Source organism: Cannabis sativa, chromosome 2 (assembly GCF_029168945.1).
Source record: "Cannabis sativa cultivar Pink pepper isolate KNU-18-1 chromosome 2, ASM2916894v1, whole genome shotgun sequence".
Lineage (NCBI taxonomy): Eukaryota > Viridiplantae > Streptophyta > Magnoliopsida > Rosales > Cannabaceae > Cannabis > Cannabis sativa.
This window is the reverse complement of record NC_083602.1, coordinates 91321016-91340224: the sequence shown is the minus strand read 5'-3', so window position 1 is coordinate 91340224 and position 19209 is coordinate 91321016. Positions and strand designations below refer to the sequence as shown.

Below are 19209 nucleotides of genomic sequence, written 5' to 3'. Positions count from 1 at the left end.
CTGTTTTGTTGTTTTATAATTATTTTATAAAAAGACAGTATTTTTATAAAAATTCCGTGTCACAGTAAAATTATAAATTTTTGCCTAAAATGCAGTATTTTTTTTTTTTTTTTTTTTGTAAAAACTCCTACAATAATAAGAGTAGGGAAATTTACATGGTATACTAACTTTTGTTATTTTTTTACAAAAATACTGCTAGGCGGTAGTTTTTACTTTTTTACTGTGTTTTTTTATAAGTTTCATACTGCAGTATACTGTGTTAAGTTTTCACTGGTGTTCTACTGGTGTTTTACTAGTGTTCTACTGTTGTTTTGAGTTGTTCTGCTTTGTGTTTTACTGGTGTTTTATAAAAACACAGTATTTTTGAAAAAATTTCCGTGTGAGTATTTTTGTAAAAGTTAACCCGAAATCCAGTATTTTTGTAAATTTCCCTAAGAGTATAGGATGGGCCCAAAAAGGTTGTAAAGCCCAACCCATCATAAACTTGAAAGTTTTCACTTTTCACAAACTCAATGCTGTTGGTAGTAAGATAGTAGTTGGAACTTTGCAGGGTTTTAGTACAAATATTTATGATCCCAAATCCAAAAGGGCAACAAAAAATAATTCCAAAAACCTTTTGAGATTTGATAGAAAGAGAAGAAACCCAAATCAATTTAACATTTTTCTTCTTCATCTCCTTATTACTACTTCCTCTCCTCAATTTGTAAGTAAAAATTCAAACTTTCTCTCCCATTTTGCTATTCCATGCTTAAATTTGTCTAAAAGTTTAAGCTTTTCTTCCTCATTTTTTCAGAATATAATGGCAACCACAGCAGCAACAACAGCAGCAGCAAGTGGAGCAATGCTTCGAAAAGCCACATTCAAAGGAGCTGCATGGTCTAAGCTTTCAAGTTCTTCTCACATTTCATCGTTTTCTTCTCGTTCCTTTACTTCTTCTTCTCTTAAATTTGATAAGAATAAGGCTAAGGAATCTTCTGCTATTAAGGCTATGTCTCAAACAAACAATACCCATGTCTCTGGTTTGCCTATTAATCTCAAAGGTTTCACCTTTTCTCTCTTTTCTTTATCAATGTCATTTTCTTGTAATTGGGTCTCAATGAAATTTAATAATGTGACATTTTTGCTAATATGATAAGTGGATTTTGTTTTGTTTAGGTAAGAGAGCTTTTATTGCTGGTGTTGCTGATGATAATGGTTATGGTTGGGCTATTGCAAAGGCTCTTGCTGCTGCTGGTGCTGAAATTCTTGTGGGAACTTGGGTGCCTGTGAGTACTCAAATCTTTGTTAATTTCTGGGGTTTTTGTTTAAATTCTTTTTCAGATTTGGGAAATGGTATGTGTGTTGTTAATGAATAAGCAATTTTGTTGTGTAGGCCTTGAACATTTTTGAATCCAGCCTTAGAAGAGGGAAATTTGATGAGTCTCGAGTGTAAGATGTTACACCAGTTTTTTTGTACCAATTTTATGTGAAAGTATATCATATTTAATAGAACTTCTTAGGTGGGACATCACTTTTGTTCCTACCGTAGTTTCTTCGGGCCTTTTTCGGCACCTAGAGAAATTATATTTTAATTTTTATTATATGACACTATAGTTGCATATAAAATATAACAGACATGCGTGCAACTGACTATTTGAATCCTGTTTTCGGCACGACACCTTAAATTATACATAATTTTATGGAAATGAATAAAATGCTTACTAAAATTATAATATACTCTAGATGCTCTGGAGAAATTTCCTATAATTATATATATGTGTATGTGAAATGAGTTGTGAGAGATATGATGTTTCAGGTTGCCAGATGGTTCTTTAATGGAGATAACTAAAGTATATCCTTTGGATGCAGTTTTTGACAACCTTGAGGATGTACCTGAAGATGTATGTAATCTCCTACTATAAACAGTTTATGTAATAATAACAAATATGAAAATTGGAAAAACTATATGCTAAAAAATTAATCTTCTTTTCGTGTTGATGATGCAGATTAAGACGAACAAGCGTTATGCAGGGTCTAGTAAGTGGACAGTTCAGGTATAGATTAGCAACATCAAAGAGCCAAAGTTTTGACGGAGTACATTATAGTTATAGTTTGCATTCTGTTCGTTTTTTCAGGAAATTCTGAATAGTTTTAGGTGCCGAGAATATGATTCAAATACTTTAGTTGGAAATTATTTTTCTCGGTAACTTGCAGGATGCCTACTATAACTAGAATATAGTTTCTCTAGATACCGATGATAGGGTCAAAAGTGATACTCACACCTAAGAAATTCTCTCTCTCTATATATGTTCTTCTGAAAATGTGTAATAATTTTTATGCTTGTTTGAAATGCTTTGCAGGAAGTTGCTGAGTCTGTAAAGAATGATTTTGGCAGTATTGATATTCTTGTTCACTCTCTTGCCAATGGACCAGAAGTAATACTTACTCATCTTGTTGTATTTTCGTGCTTAATTTTCTTTGGGGGAGCTTAATAATCTGGTAATTTCATATTAGGTAACAAAACCTCTGCTAGAGACCTCTAGAAACGGTTATCTTGCAGCATTATCTGCGTCGAGTTACTCCTATATTTCGCTTCTCAAGCATTTCGTCCCAATAATAAATCCAGGCATGTTTCGTTGTTTTGTTGAGCCAAATTCGCAGTTCATGTTGTTAGTATGCTTGAAATTTTGGTTTTGACTTTTGTAAGTAAAATTTGTTGTGTTACAGGTGGTTCTTCGCTTTCACTTACCTATATTGCTTCCGAGAAGATAATTCCCGGGTAATTTTTCATCCATTGCTCACCTCACTTTGATGCAAGTGTTATCATATTTTCACTTGATCACTTTTAGTGCAATATTGAAATTCGGAGTTTCGTATTTAGATATGGTGGAGGTATGAGCTCTGCAAAAGCCGCTCTTGAGAGCGATACTCGGGTGTGCTCTCTTATCTTTTGTGTTAAAATGCTTGTTTCTGATTAGTTATATTCGTTGCTAATACATATGTCGATTCGTTTAGGTGCTTGCTTTTGAAGCGGGTAGAAAACACCGAGTTAGAGTCAACACGATCTCGGCTGGTACTTTATCACTCTTTTTTCATAAGACAATTTTTGTGCTTTGTATTTTGTGATTGAATAAATAGGAACTTTTTCCTCTTCACTTTGGCTGAAAAAAATCATGCACCTAAATTATTACTAAATGTTAAATATTTTTCTCGAAGGACTTTCGTTAAATAATTAGCTATTTTACTTCTCGAATTATGACCACTATCATATTTTGCACCTCGAATTTTTATTATTGTCAAACCATGACCTTTTAATAAAAGGTAGCATGATGATTTGACAATGGTAAAAGTTCGGAGGGCAAAATATGATAGTAGTCATACTTCGAGGTAAAATTGCTAATTATTTAATCTAACATTCAAAGTTGAGGGAAATATTTAACGTCGCTTATTAGTGACTTAATTCTTTGTAATTTGTCTAATATAATGCTATAACAAATGAACCTGATATTGTTGTGTTTGAAGAACTATACAAACCGCAAAACTAAAAGAACTTTGCTCGTTTCGTTCGATTTTTCCTCAGGGCCATTGAGAAGCCGTGCTGCAAAAGCGATCGGTTTCATCGACATGATGATTGACTATTCAATAGCCAATGCACCATTGCAAAAAGAACTCTCTGCAGGTACCTTCCAAACACTTTAACTCGGAAACTTTTTTCTCTTCCTTTAGCGAATTACTTACTGAATTACACAAAATGCTTTTTCGAAACAGATGAGGTTGGAAACACAGCTGCGTTCTTGGCATCGCCATTGGCTTCTGCCATCACCGGGACTGTTATTTACGTCGACAACGGTCTTCACGCAATGGGTGTGGGAGTTGATAGTCCAATATTTAAAGACCTTAATATTCCCAAAGATGAGAACCATTAAGAACAAATATGTCTTAGGTTGAGTTGAGTTTTAATAAACGGTTTAGTTAAAACACTTGACATTTTTGGTATCTTGTGAGACTTGGTATTATTAGTATTTTTGTTTTGTTTTGTTTTGTTGGAATTATTATTATTATTTTATGAGTAAGATTTTCTTGTACTATTAAACTTTTCATGAATTTGAGGAGAGAAAAATAAGGATCCAAGTATATATATTTTTTTTTTCTCAAAATTTACATCACACACCTTATATAGAAAATAATTAACAATTTGTTAGAGAAATATTAACATACCAAAAGAATAAAAAAAATAGTAACATTAAAAATAACAAAAATATCCAAAATAATAAAATATTTATTCCAGATTCTCTCAATACAATAAAGTATAAACTATATAATACACCTTTAAAATACATAATTCAATTCTTTTTCATTTATTTAAAATTAATTATTTTTTAAATTAAAATTTTAATTTAATAATATTATTATAAATTGAAATACAAAACCATATTAGAGAAGGGAAGGCTGTAAAATTTTCACATAATATTTCAGTGTGGGATACCAAACATGATATTTGAAAAAAGTATGCTTACCAAATTAAATTGAAAAAGTATCCATACCGTACAAAATGTTCATCAAGAATTATTTAGAGTTTTTTCTTATTAAATATTAAATTATACATATTTTAATTTAATAATTATTACAAAAATAGTTAATTATTCGCAAACAATAAAACAATAGCAATGCTCCAATGTCCATGTTGCTAGGCTCTTTCTTCTAGGATTGTGTGTGGTTATGGTTTGTATTTTCGTCAAACTGCACGATGCGGTGCAATTTGTGATTTTAAATTTAATAGTAACGGTTAATATCTATATATTACAAAGTTATTAATTTTTATTTTTTTAAATATATGTAATCAAATGTATGAACAATATATTTGTAATCAAATATATATAATATATTACATATTTTTTTAAGGATAATTTAATATAAAAATTTAACGATTAGTATATATGTAATCGGAGTAGAAAATTTCTATACATACATTTTTTTTTTGTATTGTTAAAACATATAAAATTGATTTTTGATTTTTTATTGTAATGTTTGATAATAATAACAGTATAAATCACTCAAACCGCAACACATCACACCATATTTTTACAATGTAGTTTTGTGGTTTTGATCATGCAGTGCAATTGCATTTTAAGAAAATAAAAAAAAAAAGCAGATATGTAATTTGATTTGAAAAAATAAGTCACCACCCATACTATCCACCCTGCGTGCCCGCGAATACCTAGTTTCTTCTAATTTGAATAACCTTGTAAAATTATTATTTTCACATTATAAAAACACCAACTTATATAAATAGTGGAAAAAGATATCGAATTACAAATAATCTTTTATAGAAATGGTAACCATAGAATTTTATTAATGTGAGGGGAAATTATTAATGTGTATTATGTGAGTATCAAATATTTAACAAAAAGAAAAACTCTTCACAAAAAGCTATCAAGAATTTAAGCCTCTCAAACTATGAAAATATACAAGAGAACAAAATATCACATAAACTAGTGTTCATTCATCCAAATTAGACAATACACAACAAGTTTGTTATAGTTAAAAAATAACTCAATATGGAAGCACCATAATTAAGATAATATCTCATAATTAAGTTTGTTATGTAAAGCCTAATCTAGTCTTTCACAACAGTTACAAATGGTTGATTCTGAATTGCTGCATTGTATTCTTTCTCAGAACATACTTTCACAACAGTTGGGCTAATTTGTTCTGCAACCGCCACCGTCCTGTTCCTCGAGATGTTTCTTATCGGTGAAGCCACCCGGGCAACTGGGACACCTCCCCGGTGTGGCATCAGCTCCTCTCCAACCGCCACTACGCCCTTCATTAGCTACAATTACACAACTTGTTGTAACCATTTTAGTTATGAGAGGTAAGCAACTAACTTAACCTCTAAAACCCGAGTACCAACTGTCATAACTAACTTAACACTACGTATTATGACAAACATGAACGAAAAATGAGTATCTAGAATTTAAAATGTGACATAATTTAATGTACTTATAAATTTAGGACAACATTCATTATGATATGTTTGATTGAGATTTCTTAAGCGCTTTTGCGAAGGTTCCTAGATCTTTGTCTAATCAAAAACTTTCACTAAGATTGGTTACTTAGGTGACGTTTGGTTAGAGATAATAAAATAGAGTAAAATAGAAAGAAAACAATTTTTATTACATTTCTTATTCTAGCTATAGTTTTATTCCTTCCAACCAAACTTCACATGGAATGTTTGTTATGTAAGTTTGAGTTGTAAGGAGTAAACTTAAAAGAAATATAAAACCCGAGTGTTGAAGGGGTAACATTACTACCATTTTAGTTTTAAAAAGTAGAATCCACTTAGAAACACAAATCATTTGGTTATTAAATTTAATTTAATTTGATATTCTCATTCACACAAAGTCTAAACCTCATACTAAACGCCCCTTTAATGACTCGAGTTAGTTAGTTAGTTTTCAGTTATAACTAACTTCTTCCAAAGACTCAAGAAACCATTAAGATTGATCAACATAGATGGCTAGTTCTAGGCTCAAGTGTTCTTGAGTGTTCATTGAAAGAAATGAAGGTAACACAATCATTTCATTGTGAAAATTCAACTAAGGCTCTTCCTTGCCTTGGGGTAGGACTAATCACATTGATTGAATCCAAACCAAGTAATCGGTTTTATGAAGTATTTCAAAGTACATAAAAGCTTAAATTCAAGACATACAAACTATACCTCCCAATCCTTGTAATCGAGTCTGAAGATAAAAGAATGGTAGCTAACATCTCTTGACGCAATTGAATCTGCATCGGGAGAGTTCCTTGGCCCTAAAGCAACAAAAATAAGGGACAATTAAGGTGGATAAACACAATAATGACTATTAAAATCTGATAAAAAGTAGAGTAGACTTACAAACGAGTTGGCGACTATTTTTGTCAACAGTTATTCCAACACGGCCATCTCTTACTAGAAATGACAAAGCAAGCAAATTCTCAACTGTTTGTGGAAATGAATTTCGGTTTAGTATCAAACTCTCCTTCACAACTCCAGGCTTCTTCTTCAAGATGTTAAACATTGTTGAGATATCGTCGTGTGTATCGGTTTTCTCTTCTGTTCCAGCATCAAACTGATACACATGAACACACAATGCTTGAAGACCAAGAAACTCAAATCTTAGGTGAAATGAAATCAAAACACACATATACTATTTAAGCAAATTAGTTCAAAATTGTACCTTTTCACTAGTTTTAGTAAGAAAAACTAACTAATTAAACAAAAGTAATTACTAATTAAAAACAATGACATAAATTATCAATACCCTTCTCCTAATTCCTTCCAAACTTTTGACTCATAGTTATAGAGTCAAGCCATGAGTCATAGAGTCAAGCCAAACAATGCTTGAAGACTAGAAACTATAGTACTCCTACTGTTGGAGAAACCCTCTTAGGTGATGAACTCAAAAGTCAAAACAGATATAGACTAAAACAAGAAAGTTACACTCTTTTAGTATAATACTATTCATTTAAGTAAGTTAGTTCAAAATTGTACTTTTTCCACTAATTTTGGTATATTCATCTTTTAAAAACAATTGACATAAATTACCAATGCCCTTCTCCTAATACATATTACACAATTTCTTCCAACTAAATTTGGACTAAAACATCATACTCAGCATAGATTGACAACCAAAAGAGCAAGACAAAACACTTCATTAAAAGTTAAAAATGAAAACTTTTTACCTTCTCTGGTTGAGAAGTTTCTGTTGGCCTAGATCTTTTTGTATAGGTTCTAGGGTTCCTCATTGTTGCCTTTAAAAAACACTTCTCCATAGCTGTACTCATTGGTCCAACCCTTTGAGACATAACATAACATAAATAAGCACAATATATATATTATATATATATTTATATAAGATAGCAAAATTAAGGATAGAAACTCAAATTATACATATATATATATGAATACTCACAAGGTTGTAGAGCCATGGGCCTTCATGAAAATGTTGGAAACAGATAAACCAACACCATTCCAATCAATCTCAGAAGAGTTTTTCCCAAAATTTCTCAACAAATAAGTAACAAAATCAGATGATGTAAAACCACCAACAGAATGTGATTTAGCAGATGTTGCAAGTGTATTAGCAAGACCCAACAATGCTTCACTATCTGCCACTTGTTCCCTTGGCTTCTGAACTGAAAACCCACCAAGAAAATAAAAACCCCTTATTTTCTCAGCAACCAAACAGATAATAAAGATTCAAACTTTGAACAAAAACTGAAACAAAACAAAGTACTAACCTTGTTTGAATAAAGTTTCTACCTCATCAATGATCACATTGAATTTCTTTGACTGTGGTTTTGTCAACTCATCTCTTTTTTCTTCATTAACAATCATAAAAATCAATACTTTATAACCAAATATACATAGAAACATATATATATGTATGTATAAAAATGGTAGTTACCTTGGATTCTCTTGCAGACACTGCGATAGTTGTTACAAATTTGTCGAGTGTGTTCGGAAGTACGATGATGATCGTGATGAAAAGATTCCTTTTTGGGACGTTTGAGTGGTGGTTTCTCCATGTTTTTTGGGAAAGGAATGAGATTAAAATTTGAACAGAGAAAGAAAGTGATTGGAAAGAAAGAAGAAGAGTTTGATTAATATAAGAACAAGAATAAGAAGAGTCATTTTCCCGCCTAAACTTTTTTATTTATTTATTATTATTTAATTTAATTGCTGAAGAAGTAAATCAGTTCACAAATATTATTATTTAATTTTTAATTTTTTTATATTATTTTTATAATATTTTTATAATTAATGGGAATTACTCATATATTATTTTTTTTTTCAAATTTACCGTTTGGGTTTCTAAAGTGGTTGCAGCGCTAATTGCAATAGGTGTTTCTATACGATTTTTTATTGTGATTAGGTTGGAGCGCTAGTTACAATAAGAGTTTCTATGTAGAATTCCGTAAAAATGCAAAAAAAAAAAAAAAAAAAACTGTTTTGAAGTGTAAAAATGAAAAAACCCCTAAAATTAGACGGAACGGAGCAAAATGGAATGAGAGTTTAGATAAATTTGCCCTCAAAAAGTCAATTTTTGTAGTTAAGTATTAAAAAATTTAAAATTTAAGTAGCTTATCCACGAATATCCCTATTTTTTTTAATAAATTTAAAAACTAAGTTAAATGGGATCCTATAGACAAATTATAGTTTTATTAATATTAGATACTTATGTTATTAAAAAAATTATTAAAATATAGAGTAAATATTATTTTAAAAGTTATTGATCAGATTCTCTATTTTATTATTTAATAAATTAAAGAATCCAATCGGTAATTTTTGCAAAATAAAAATTCTAAAATAATATTTACTCTTAAATTTATTCAACTTACAAACAAAAAACTTTAGGTTTTATGCTACTAATTACCCAAATGATTAATTAACAGTTTTAGGGCTCGTGTGGAACGTCGCATTAGGTCATATTATATTGAATTGAATTATATATCATATTTTTTTATATAAGACTATGTTAAACTTTAATTTATACTATATTATATATTTAGGTGCCTATAAATTTAATACCACATATAGTTTTACATACAAATATTACAAAAAAATATAATTTAATATAATACTATACAATACAATACAATATAATATACCAAACTAACCCTTATATATTTTAAATTTACAAATCATTTCTCAATTGTAAAATATAGAGATTGTGAAATGATTTATCTTCAAATTGGAACCTTTTGGAAAGAAAAAAACATAGACAATCCAAAAAACATAGACAATCCAATACACACAAGTTAGTAGTGTTTATTATTAGGAAAATTTACATAGTATACTAACTTTTGTCATTTTTTTATAAAAATACTGTCAGGCGGTATTTTTTACTTTTTTACTGTGTTTTTTTATAAGTTTCATACTGCAGTATACTGTATTAAGTTTTCACTGGTGTTCTACTGGTGTTTTTTAGTTGTTCTACTGTTGTTTTGTTATGTGTTTTGCTGGTGTTTTATAAAAATACAGTATTTTTGAAAAAAATTCCGTGTAACAGTATTTTTATAAAAATTAACCTAAATTTAAGTATTTTTGTACATTTCCCAATTATTATTATTATTTTGATATAATTACACCAAAAGTTAGTAGTATTATTCTCAAATATAGAACACTATTACCCAAAAATAAATGAGGAAATTACACTCTATACCATTTTTATATTGTCCTCTTTTATTTTTACCTTCTTTTTTAAAATCTATCATTTTTACCTCTTTTTTTAAACATTGTACCAATTTTGTCCCTGTCACTTCAAGATACTCTTCATGTGATTCTCTTATGTAAGGGTATTTTGGGTACAATACATATAAAAGGAGGTATGTTTCAAATAAATATAAAATTAGAGGTAAATTTGATTAATTGATGAATAAAAGAGACATTTTTCAACTTACCCCAAAATAAATAAAATATCAATTGGGCTGGCCCAACAACCCTAAAAAGTACTCGAGAAAGGCCTAAAACCCAAAAGAAGACTATACTCACTTTAATCCAATTTGGAGAACATAAATATATGTATGCAACGACACACCACAAAAAGATCTCAAAATCAAAGATCACAAAATTACATCTCTTTATAAAAACCTATAGATATATTTATATAACATTGAAAAATAATATTTATTAAAAAAAAATAAAAAAAAATTTAAGAAAACGAAAGGAAAAACCCTAATTTTGAAAATTATGAGGACATGATTAGAGTATGGCTAAGGAACACGAAACGAGCGTCCAACCATGGTGCACGTTAGAGGAACTCTTACTAGCGTGCGCCGTTAACCGGCACGGCACCAAGAACTGGGACTCCATCGCCATGGAACTCTCCAACCGAACTGAATCCCCATGGACTTCAGATACCTGTAAACACAGGTTTGATGAACTCAAACGACGTTTCACTTCACGAAACGACGATGAATCAGCGAGTTTCCTTCTTATTGTTGACCAACTCAAGAAGATTCGCCTCGAGGAGCTCCGCCGCGAGGTTCGGCGACGCGACGTTTCGATCGTGTAAATCTCTTCGTTACAGTTCGAGATCTGAGTCAGGAGTTTCGGTTTTTGTTTCAGATCTAAGAAGTCGAGTGTTTTTTTTTTTCTCAACAGGTCGTTGGAGTTGAAGGTGAAGAGATTGGAAGAAGAGAGAGAAAAGAGTTTGAAAGAAGAAAACGAAGATAAGATCAATCTCGAAGAAAACGAACGTAGATTGAACTCACCGGAGAATAATCTCGCCGTGAAATCGAATTCCGATTCTTGCGACCGCGAGAATCGATCTTCCGACGAGTCTAATTCCACCTCTCGACGAAACGGCGCCGTGAAATCCGAAACGGAACCCGAACCAGAGAGGAGAAATGATTCGGATCCTCCACGACCCGAATCCGAACCCGGAAAAGTCGTTAACGGTGATGAGAATGAGACTATGGCGGCGCGAGGAGAAGATAATACGAAACAGAGTAGCGATGTTCAGAGCTCCATGAGTTTATCGAAGAGTAAACGAAGCCGTAAAAGAAGCGGCGCCGAAGCTGGAGCCGGAGCCGGAAGCGGAGCCGCCGCTGTAAGCAGTAGCGGCGGGGAAGAGCCAGAAGGTGGTGATGAGGTTTCTCCCGCCACCAAAAATCGAGTCTCGGGTCTTAAATCTGAGCCGTTGGTTAAATTTCTGGGGACCGTTCGATCTCACCGGTTCGGTTCTGTTTTCCATCGACGGCTTCGTACCCAGGTACTTCCTCTCTTTCTTTATTTTTAATTTGATATAATTTAGTATTTAATTATGTTTTTTTTCAAGAAAAAATATTTAATTGAAGATAGAGTAAATTTTTTTGTTTTCTTGTAGTAATATTATTTAAGTTCGATTATTTTTACTGTAATAATACTTGATTTATCTGGCCGTTAATGCATTCAATTTTTATTTTTTATTTAATTTTTTTAAAAAAAATATCCAAAAAAAAATAAATAAAATCATAAAACTAAAAATAAATAAAAGTAAACATCATAATCAATCCTCTTTCCTAACTCATTCCTATAATTAAAAAAGAAATTATTAATTTGGACGAATGACATGTAAAAATATTTACGTAACACAAAACGGTTGAGTGCAAAAATATAATTTAAATTATTACTGTTAAAAATTAAATTTATTTAAACAAATATTTACATGCAAAGTCTCGGTAAGAAATAAGATAATAAGATGGTTCGATTTCGGTTTAAACCACGCACATAACACTTATTAACAAAATGACGAGTGAAACGTTGTCGTTTTATTTTTATTAACGAATAGAATGGAGGAATGTATATTTGTAGTCAGGTCTAAAAAAAGTATAATTTTTTAAATAAAATATTAAATGTTTTATTTTAAAAAATAAATTAGATAATTTTTTAAAAGAAATAGTTATATTTTTTTATAAATAATAGTAAAAATAAAAAAAATATGATATTTTTAAAGAACAAATTTTAGGGTTTTTTTTTAAATTTTTTTTTTATAAATTACATTATATTCGTAGGCATGCTAATCAAGCTGCCCACGGGTTAGCGAAATATGCTCTAGAGTTGGATGAAGATGTCTTTTGGATGGGAGAAATACCTCATCCTATTTTTTCTATTATTGTAAATGAACTTTGATTTATAATAATAGTGAAAATTTCTCAAAAAAAAAAAAAAAAAAAAATATGTCAACCACCTAAAAAATTTGGATATATTTTAATAAAATATGATATTTTTTATTATTGGATAAAAAAAAATATTTCTCAAATTATCCTATAAAATTTCGAGTTTGCGTGGTGGGCCTTGGGCGTGAGCCCACTCTTGAACAAGCCCTGTTTGTGGCGAATGATACGATTTTCAATAATCCACGTGGAATGTATGCTTATTTTATTTATTTATTTATTTTTTTTCATTTCTCTAATATTTGCAGAATAACTCATATTATCAACCAAATATTAAATAAGATTAATTTATAAGAGGTTTTTTTTTTTTTAATAGAAATTCACATGAAAATTCACATAGCATCTAACATAACAGTTTAAATAGCAATCAAAATTTTCATAACAACCCACTTAAAAAATTTTGGAATAACTAACAGAACAGCTCAAACCGTAAATTAAAAAAAAAATAAAAAATTATAAATTAAATAATTCCCGTAACTTATATCCTTTTTAAAAAAATTTCTAATAATTAATTTTTAAATTCTTGGTATATATTAAGTATTAATTTAATTATAATAAACAACTTAAAACATGTGTGATTATTATTATTTATTTCGCTGCTCAATAAATTCTTGCCTAATATCCGTTGTGTATGGTTTTGGTTTGGTTCCTACTCCACGGTGTAAAATTACAATCTTGCCCCTCTTGTATAATTATGATTTCTAATAATTGGGACAGGAATCTCAAAGGTACAAAGACATGATACGGCAACACATTGACCTGAGAACGATTGAAGCCAGACTTGATAAAGGGGTTTACTTGAATGGTTTCCACAAGTTCTTTAGAGACCTTCTTCTTCTATTTACCAACGCCGTCGTCTTCTTCCGGGAAAGTTCGCCGGAATACGCTGCAGCTCAGGAGCTAAGGAGCTTAGTGTTGAAAGAAATGAAAGCCAAGGTTGGTAAAGCTCGACCCTTTATTGCTATTGATCATAGTAAAAAAGTTGTAGTAGTAGAAAAAACAGATTCATCAGCTCCCAAATCAAACAAGTCTTCTCAATCTATTATAGTAACTTGTGGTAAAAGGAGTAGTAAGTCTTCTGAAGAAAAAGTTGTTGTTGTTGATGATGATGATGATGAGAAGAAGAAGATGAAGAAGAAGAAAAAGAAGAGTAAGAGTCATGATAGTAATAACAACAGTACTACTAGCTCTTTCGTTTCGATTGATGAAAAGGGTATTAGGAAAAAGAGGAGTCAAGAAAGAGTTATTGGGAGGAAAATTACAAATGATCAGCATGAGTTTGGAGTAAATGAGCTTAGTTTACATGACACTAGTAAAACTCTGTTGTTAGAGGTTAGTAATAGTAATAATAGTAATAAGAATAAAGAGAATGCTAAGAAGAAAGCTGGGGTGGCTAATTTCTTGAAGAGAATGAAGCAAAACTCAACAGATCATAATAATAATAATAATAGTAATAATCATCATCACGATGATGATCATAATGTTTTAGAAGATGATGATGATAGTATTAGTAGTGGTGAAGAAGAAGAAGTGGAGAAGATCAATAAGAAGAAGATGATTACAACGAAAAAGAATAATGGTAAATTGGATGAGAGAGTACAAGAAAGGGTAACTCGAAATTCGACACGTAGTAATAAGGATGAGGGTAGTAGGAAGACGAGGAAAACGGTTGGGAGACCAATGAAGAAACCGGAGAAGGAGAAGGCGACGGTGGTGGCCGCGGCCAAGACGGAGGTAACTACCAATAAAAGAGGGAGAGATAATAGTGAGGGGGATGTTGGGGTTGGTGGGAGGCTTAAAAAACGTTCAAGGAGATGATGATGATGATGATGTTGAATATTGAATAGTATTATTAGTAGTGGTACTTAGTAGTTTAGTGTTGTATAATGTATATTATTTAGTGTTGTATTGTTTTTTGATCTTTTTTATTATTTTGACCTTTTTTTATTTGCTAAGCCAAATATAAGAAAGGAAATTAAGGAAGGTGGTAATTTCCTCAAAGGAATAGGTCTTCAATGATTTTTGTCCTTCATTAACACAAACGAGAGTAGCTCTTTTAGACCTTTCTTTTGTTATTTTTTACAATTCTATTCAATAATGGTGAATACTATTTTGGATCTTGCAAAAGTTATTGATTAGATTTTTTATTTTGTTAAATGATAAAATAAATTTGTATTTTTTGAAATTCTAAAGATAAAACTTTGAGTTCGATTTTCATAATTTATTTTTTTAATATAATCAATTTGAAAATAATTTTTAAAATATAATTAATTTTGTCATAATATATTTTGATCGGATAATTATTAAATTTTATTTTGATTAAAAATAGTTTAGGGTCTTATTTATACTATGGAAAATACAATTAATATTTTTTTGTAAAATACAGAATTTTAAATTGGTAATTATCTTAAAATAAACTTTTTTTTAAAGAAAAACGTAGATATATTAGAGTCATAAATAGTTAGACCTCATGGTCATTACAAAATAATTGTTTGGGATAGAGGTAGTCGGGATACAACCGAACCTCTTGTGTGTAAACGCCCACTTAGCCACATTATGGGCAGGTTACAACTTCTACTAATAATCGAAAAGATACAACTAACAAAATAAGAAGAGGATTGCAAACAAAATGAGACATGGTTCTCAATCTCTTAACGAGATATCTCCCTATTGAGAGCATTGATAACCACCATCGAATCACTCTTAACAATAATAAACTTAGATCCTCGCTTCTTCGCAATGTCCACGGCAATGCAGCAAGCCACCGCTTCAACACACAAAGCATCGACAACTCCAAAAAAGAAGTATGGACCCAGATGACCCTACCAAGATAGTCCCTAGCAACAACCGCCGCACACATGCAGTCCAACCCCACTCTAACGTCACAGTCAAGCTTTATCTAGTCCAGTGGGGAAAATTGCCAGGCGTCCAGTTGACGTGGAAGCACGACTGGAAAGAAAGAGGTATGATAAACTGCAAAAGAAGAGTGAACATTGTTAATACATTTAAATACATCAATCAGGCCATTATTATAGACCTTGTCGTTACGTAATCGCCAGATAGCATCCACCGTTAATGATGCATATAGGAAGACCTCATCCGCATTGATGCTTTTATATTTAAGATCCCAGATAAATTTAACCCAATCCCACATACGGATACCATTGTCACAGTAGGGTAAATACCCCACGGAGAAGACCTCTATAGGTGATAGGCCACATTACAGAACAGAAACAAGTGCTCAATAGATTCTTCCTCTGTCCCACAGAGGGGGTGATTGACATCCCCAATAGGAAACCTTCTGTTTATCTCAGCACGCACCGGGATTGCCTTGGAGAGAATGCATCACCAAAGGAAAAATAGTTAAAAATTAAACTAACCACACGTAATTAGATTTTCTTTTGTTTTTTATTTATAAGGGAAAATATATAGTTATGTTATAATAAGATAACACAAATATAGGCCTAGCTAGATCTGTTGAATCCCACAATTTGTACATTTCAGAAAAATCCCAATAGGAAAATTGAAATTGAAAATTTTAAAACAAATTTAGAAAGAGAAAACAATATACACTCATACTTAAATATCACCAAATTACTCATATAAGTTAAAAGAGTAATAATGTAGGAAATTTACTTAAAATGTTGTTCTAGTTAATTTTCTATTTGTTTCTAAAAAAACTTTTTAGTTAATTTTTTTTTAGCTATTTAAGTTTATTTGTAAATTTTTAAAGAATTGAATAGTTTATAATACCAAAAATAAAGTTTAAATAGTTAATTATCACATTTATAAGTAAAATAGTCACGAGTGCAACAAAATATGTGTATCTTATTTTTTTGGCATTTTAAAGTATTCAAATTTTTTTGAAAATTTACAAGTAATTCTAAATAAATACAAACAACGTATGTGATCATGAAAAAAAAAAGCTTTTCTAGATACAAAAACAGATAGGATTCTACCAAAATACCCATTATGGGGGTACATTATAGATGTACATAATAATATATACATAGGGATGCACAAGGGGAGGGGAATTAGCGGGGAGTGCTCTCCCCGTCCCCATTCCCGTTAAGAATTTTAATCCCCATCCCCGCCCCATCCCCGCTTATTCCCCATCGGGGATGGGGCGGGGAATCCCCTAATGGGGCGGGGACGGGGCGGGGGAATCCCTTATTGTAAAATAAAATTTCTTTTAAAATTTTAAATGTATAAAATTATTAAATTACATAAAAGATAAAATATTGCATATTATTTACTATTCAATATAGTAATTATCATACAAAAACACAACTTCAAAAATTATAAAAATAATATTAATATACTAAAAAAATACAAACACATATATAAAATATAAAATATTAATAAAAAAATAATTCATAAATTAAACGGGTCCCCGTCGGGGCGGGGAGTGTCATCCCCGTCCCCGCCCCGTTTAATATTCGGGGAAAAAATTTGATCCCTGTTCCTCATTTAGACGGGGAATCCCCGCCCCATTAGGGGCGGGTCCCCGTGGGGCCCCATCCCCATGGGAAAAATGTGCATCCCTATATATACACCAAAATATTATATATCCTAACAACCTACCTATTTATATTTATCTTAAATAAATATAATTAAGATTCACGATAATTGCAACATAAGTATCCAAAGTTTTGAATTTATTATCAAAATAACTCTAATAATTTTTTTGTATAGCACCCATGGTTAAATTGCATTCTTGGGCAAGCCGACACTTATTTGAAATTGCAAAGGTAAAACTCTTCTAATAAACACTGTTATAATTGGAATCAGGTGTTATTGGATGAGCATATTTCAATTACCTCAAAAAATAATAAAAGAGATTGACTGAATTAGTAGATTTCTTTGGGAGGAAAAAGATGATCAGAGCAGGTTTCATATGGCTTCTTGGAACTTGGTGTGTTTGCCGAGAGAGCTTGGAGGTTTAAATTTTTGAGAAGGTCCTAAATGGAACAAAACGACTTTGGCAAAGTATCTATGAATTATTACTACAAAGCAAGATGTGGTTTGGGTAAAATGGGTGAACAACTTGTATATAAAAGATCAAGTTATGTGTTCACTTGAGCTGAAGGCAGATGTTAGTTGGTATTAGAAGAAAATCTTGGGGCTAAAAGAGACCTCTTGTGAAGCTATTATCAGTGCTAGAACTAATGACAAATTTTTGATTAGGCAAGCTTATGAATACCTCATTTCGGATGGGACAAGCTTTGATCATAAGAAAGCCTTTTGGTGCAAGCTCTCGACACCAAAATACATTTTTATTATGTGGCAAGTGGTGGACACTAGGGCTGTACATCGGTCGGTTTGGGCGGTTTATCCTACATATTTTCTAACCCAATCTAAAGTTCGGGTTGCTAAAATTTAAGTGCAACCCGCCCAATTTAAAAAAAAAAATTCTATAAACCGACTAACGGTTTGGGCGGTTTGGTCGGGTTAACCCGCCCAAACCGGCCAAATTTTTTTTTTTTTTTTTTTAGTTTTAAAGTCAAAATTAACAAAAATTTTAAAAATAAATTAAAAATATCACATTCCACCAAAGTACAATACCATATATATGACTTTAAAACTAATAATTAAGTATATAACTTTATATTATTATATATTTAATCATTTATATTATGTATAATAAAAACTAAAAAGTTTAAAAAAAAAAATAAAAGTGCAAAATCGGGTTGGTCGGGTTGGTCGGTTTAATTGGGCGGGTTGGACCTATTTTCAACCCGCCCAATTAACAGATTGGGCGGTTTGTAATTTTTTCGGGTTATTTCGGTTTGTAATTTTTATCGGTTTTTTCGGTTCGGTTTGGGCGGGTTATTCGGTTTAGGCGGTTTACAAATTTTTTTGTACAGCCCTAGTGGACACTAACCTTCTTACCAGAGATAATTTTGTCAAGAAACATGTGCCCATTACTAGTATCTACTGTCCGATTTGTGAATAGAATTTGGAATCCCATAAATATTTATTCTTTGACTGCTCTCTCTTAGAAAGTGATACAAAATATTAAGCAGTTGGGGGATTGGCTTTGGCCAAATTTTTTTCAATTGCTTCTTTGATGGCTGTAAGAAAAAGATCGAGAGCTTTGTCAACATAATTTTTTTATGCTATTCTAACTAGTGCAATCTATAACTTTTGTGTATTTTAAGAAAAATGTATAGCTCAAAACTTAATATATATAGATAGAAACATTAAAAAGAATCTCAAAACTAGATTGTGTCTTGTTAAAGATAAAAAGTTTTCTAATTTTAAGCAGATCGAGCTTAAATATACTAAGTATTTGTAATCAGTTTGAGTGAGTAATTCATATTTGTTTGCAATTAGCTTATTTAATTAATAAAAAGTTTATTCTTAGATAAAGCAAAATCATTACTCAATTGAAAAATATAGAGATGGTAACATGATTTTATCTTTTAATTAGGATGTGTGGTTGAAACATTTTGGGATGAAAATAACATAGACAACCCAATACACACAAATTAAAAGTACTACTATTCTCAATCTTCAATAATAGAA

General features: G+C 31.0%; 3 protein-coding genes across 3 annotated transcripts; 2 read left to right on the top strand and 1 right to left on the bottom strand.

Annotated features, from left to right (window-relative positions):
* Positions 1-456: 456 nt before the first annotated feature.
* Positions 457-4113, top strand: LOC115719029 (enoyl-[acyl-carrier-protein] reductase [NADH], chloroplastic). Its single transcript, XM_030647908.2, has 13 exons — positions 457-703; positions 794-1040; positions 1156-1265; positions 1373-1428; positions 1796-1880; positions 1986-2033; positions 2340-2414; positions 2494-2605; positions 2707-2758; positions 2861-2912; positions 2995-3052; positions 3560-3658; positions 3748-4113. The coding sequence occupies exons 2-13, from the start codon at positions 800-802 to the stop codon at positions 3903-3905; spliced, it is 1146 nt and encodes a 381-aa protein (XP_030503768.2). The 5' UTR covers positions 457-703; positions 794-799; the 3' UTR covers positions 3906-4113.
* A 1285-nt stretch (positions 4114-5398) lies between these two features.
* LOC115719028 (non-structural maintenance of chromosomes element 4 homolog A) lies at positions 5399-8694 on the bottom strand. Its single transcript, XM_030647905.2, has 7 exons — positions 8430-8694; positions 8263-8343; positions 7935-8157; positions 7705-7816; positions 6878-7091; positions 6701-6792; positions 5399-5812 (listed from the first exon to the last, which is right to left on the bottom strand). The coding sequence occupies exons 1-7, from the start codon at positions 8548-8550 to the stop codon at positions 5597-5599; spliced, it is 1059 nt and encodes a 352-aa protein (XP_030503765.2). The 5' UTR covers positions 8551-8694; the 3' UTR covers positions 5399-5596.
* A 1876-nt stretch (positions 8695-10570) lies between these two features.
* Positions 10571-14823, top strand: LOC115720585 (uncharacterized). Its single transcript, XM_030649731.2, has 3 exons — positions 10571-11035; positions 11129-11738; positions 13399-14823. The coding sequence occupies exons 1-3, from the start codon at positions 10734-10736 to the stop codon at positions 14497-14499; spliced, it is 2013 nt and encodes a 670-aa protein (XP_030505591.2). The 5' UTR covers positions 10571-10733; the 3' UTR covers positions 14500-14823.
* The last annotated feature ends 4386 nt before the right edge of the window (positions 14824-19209 follow it).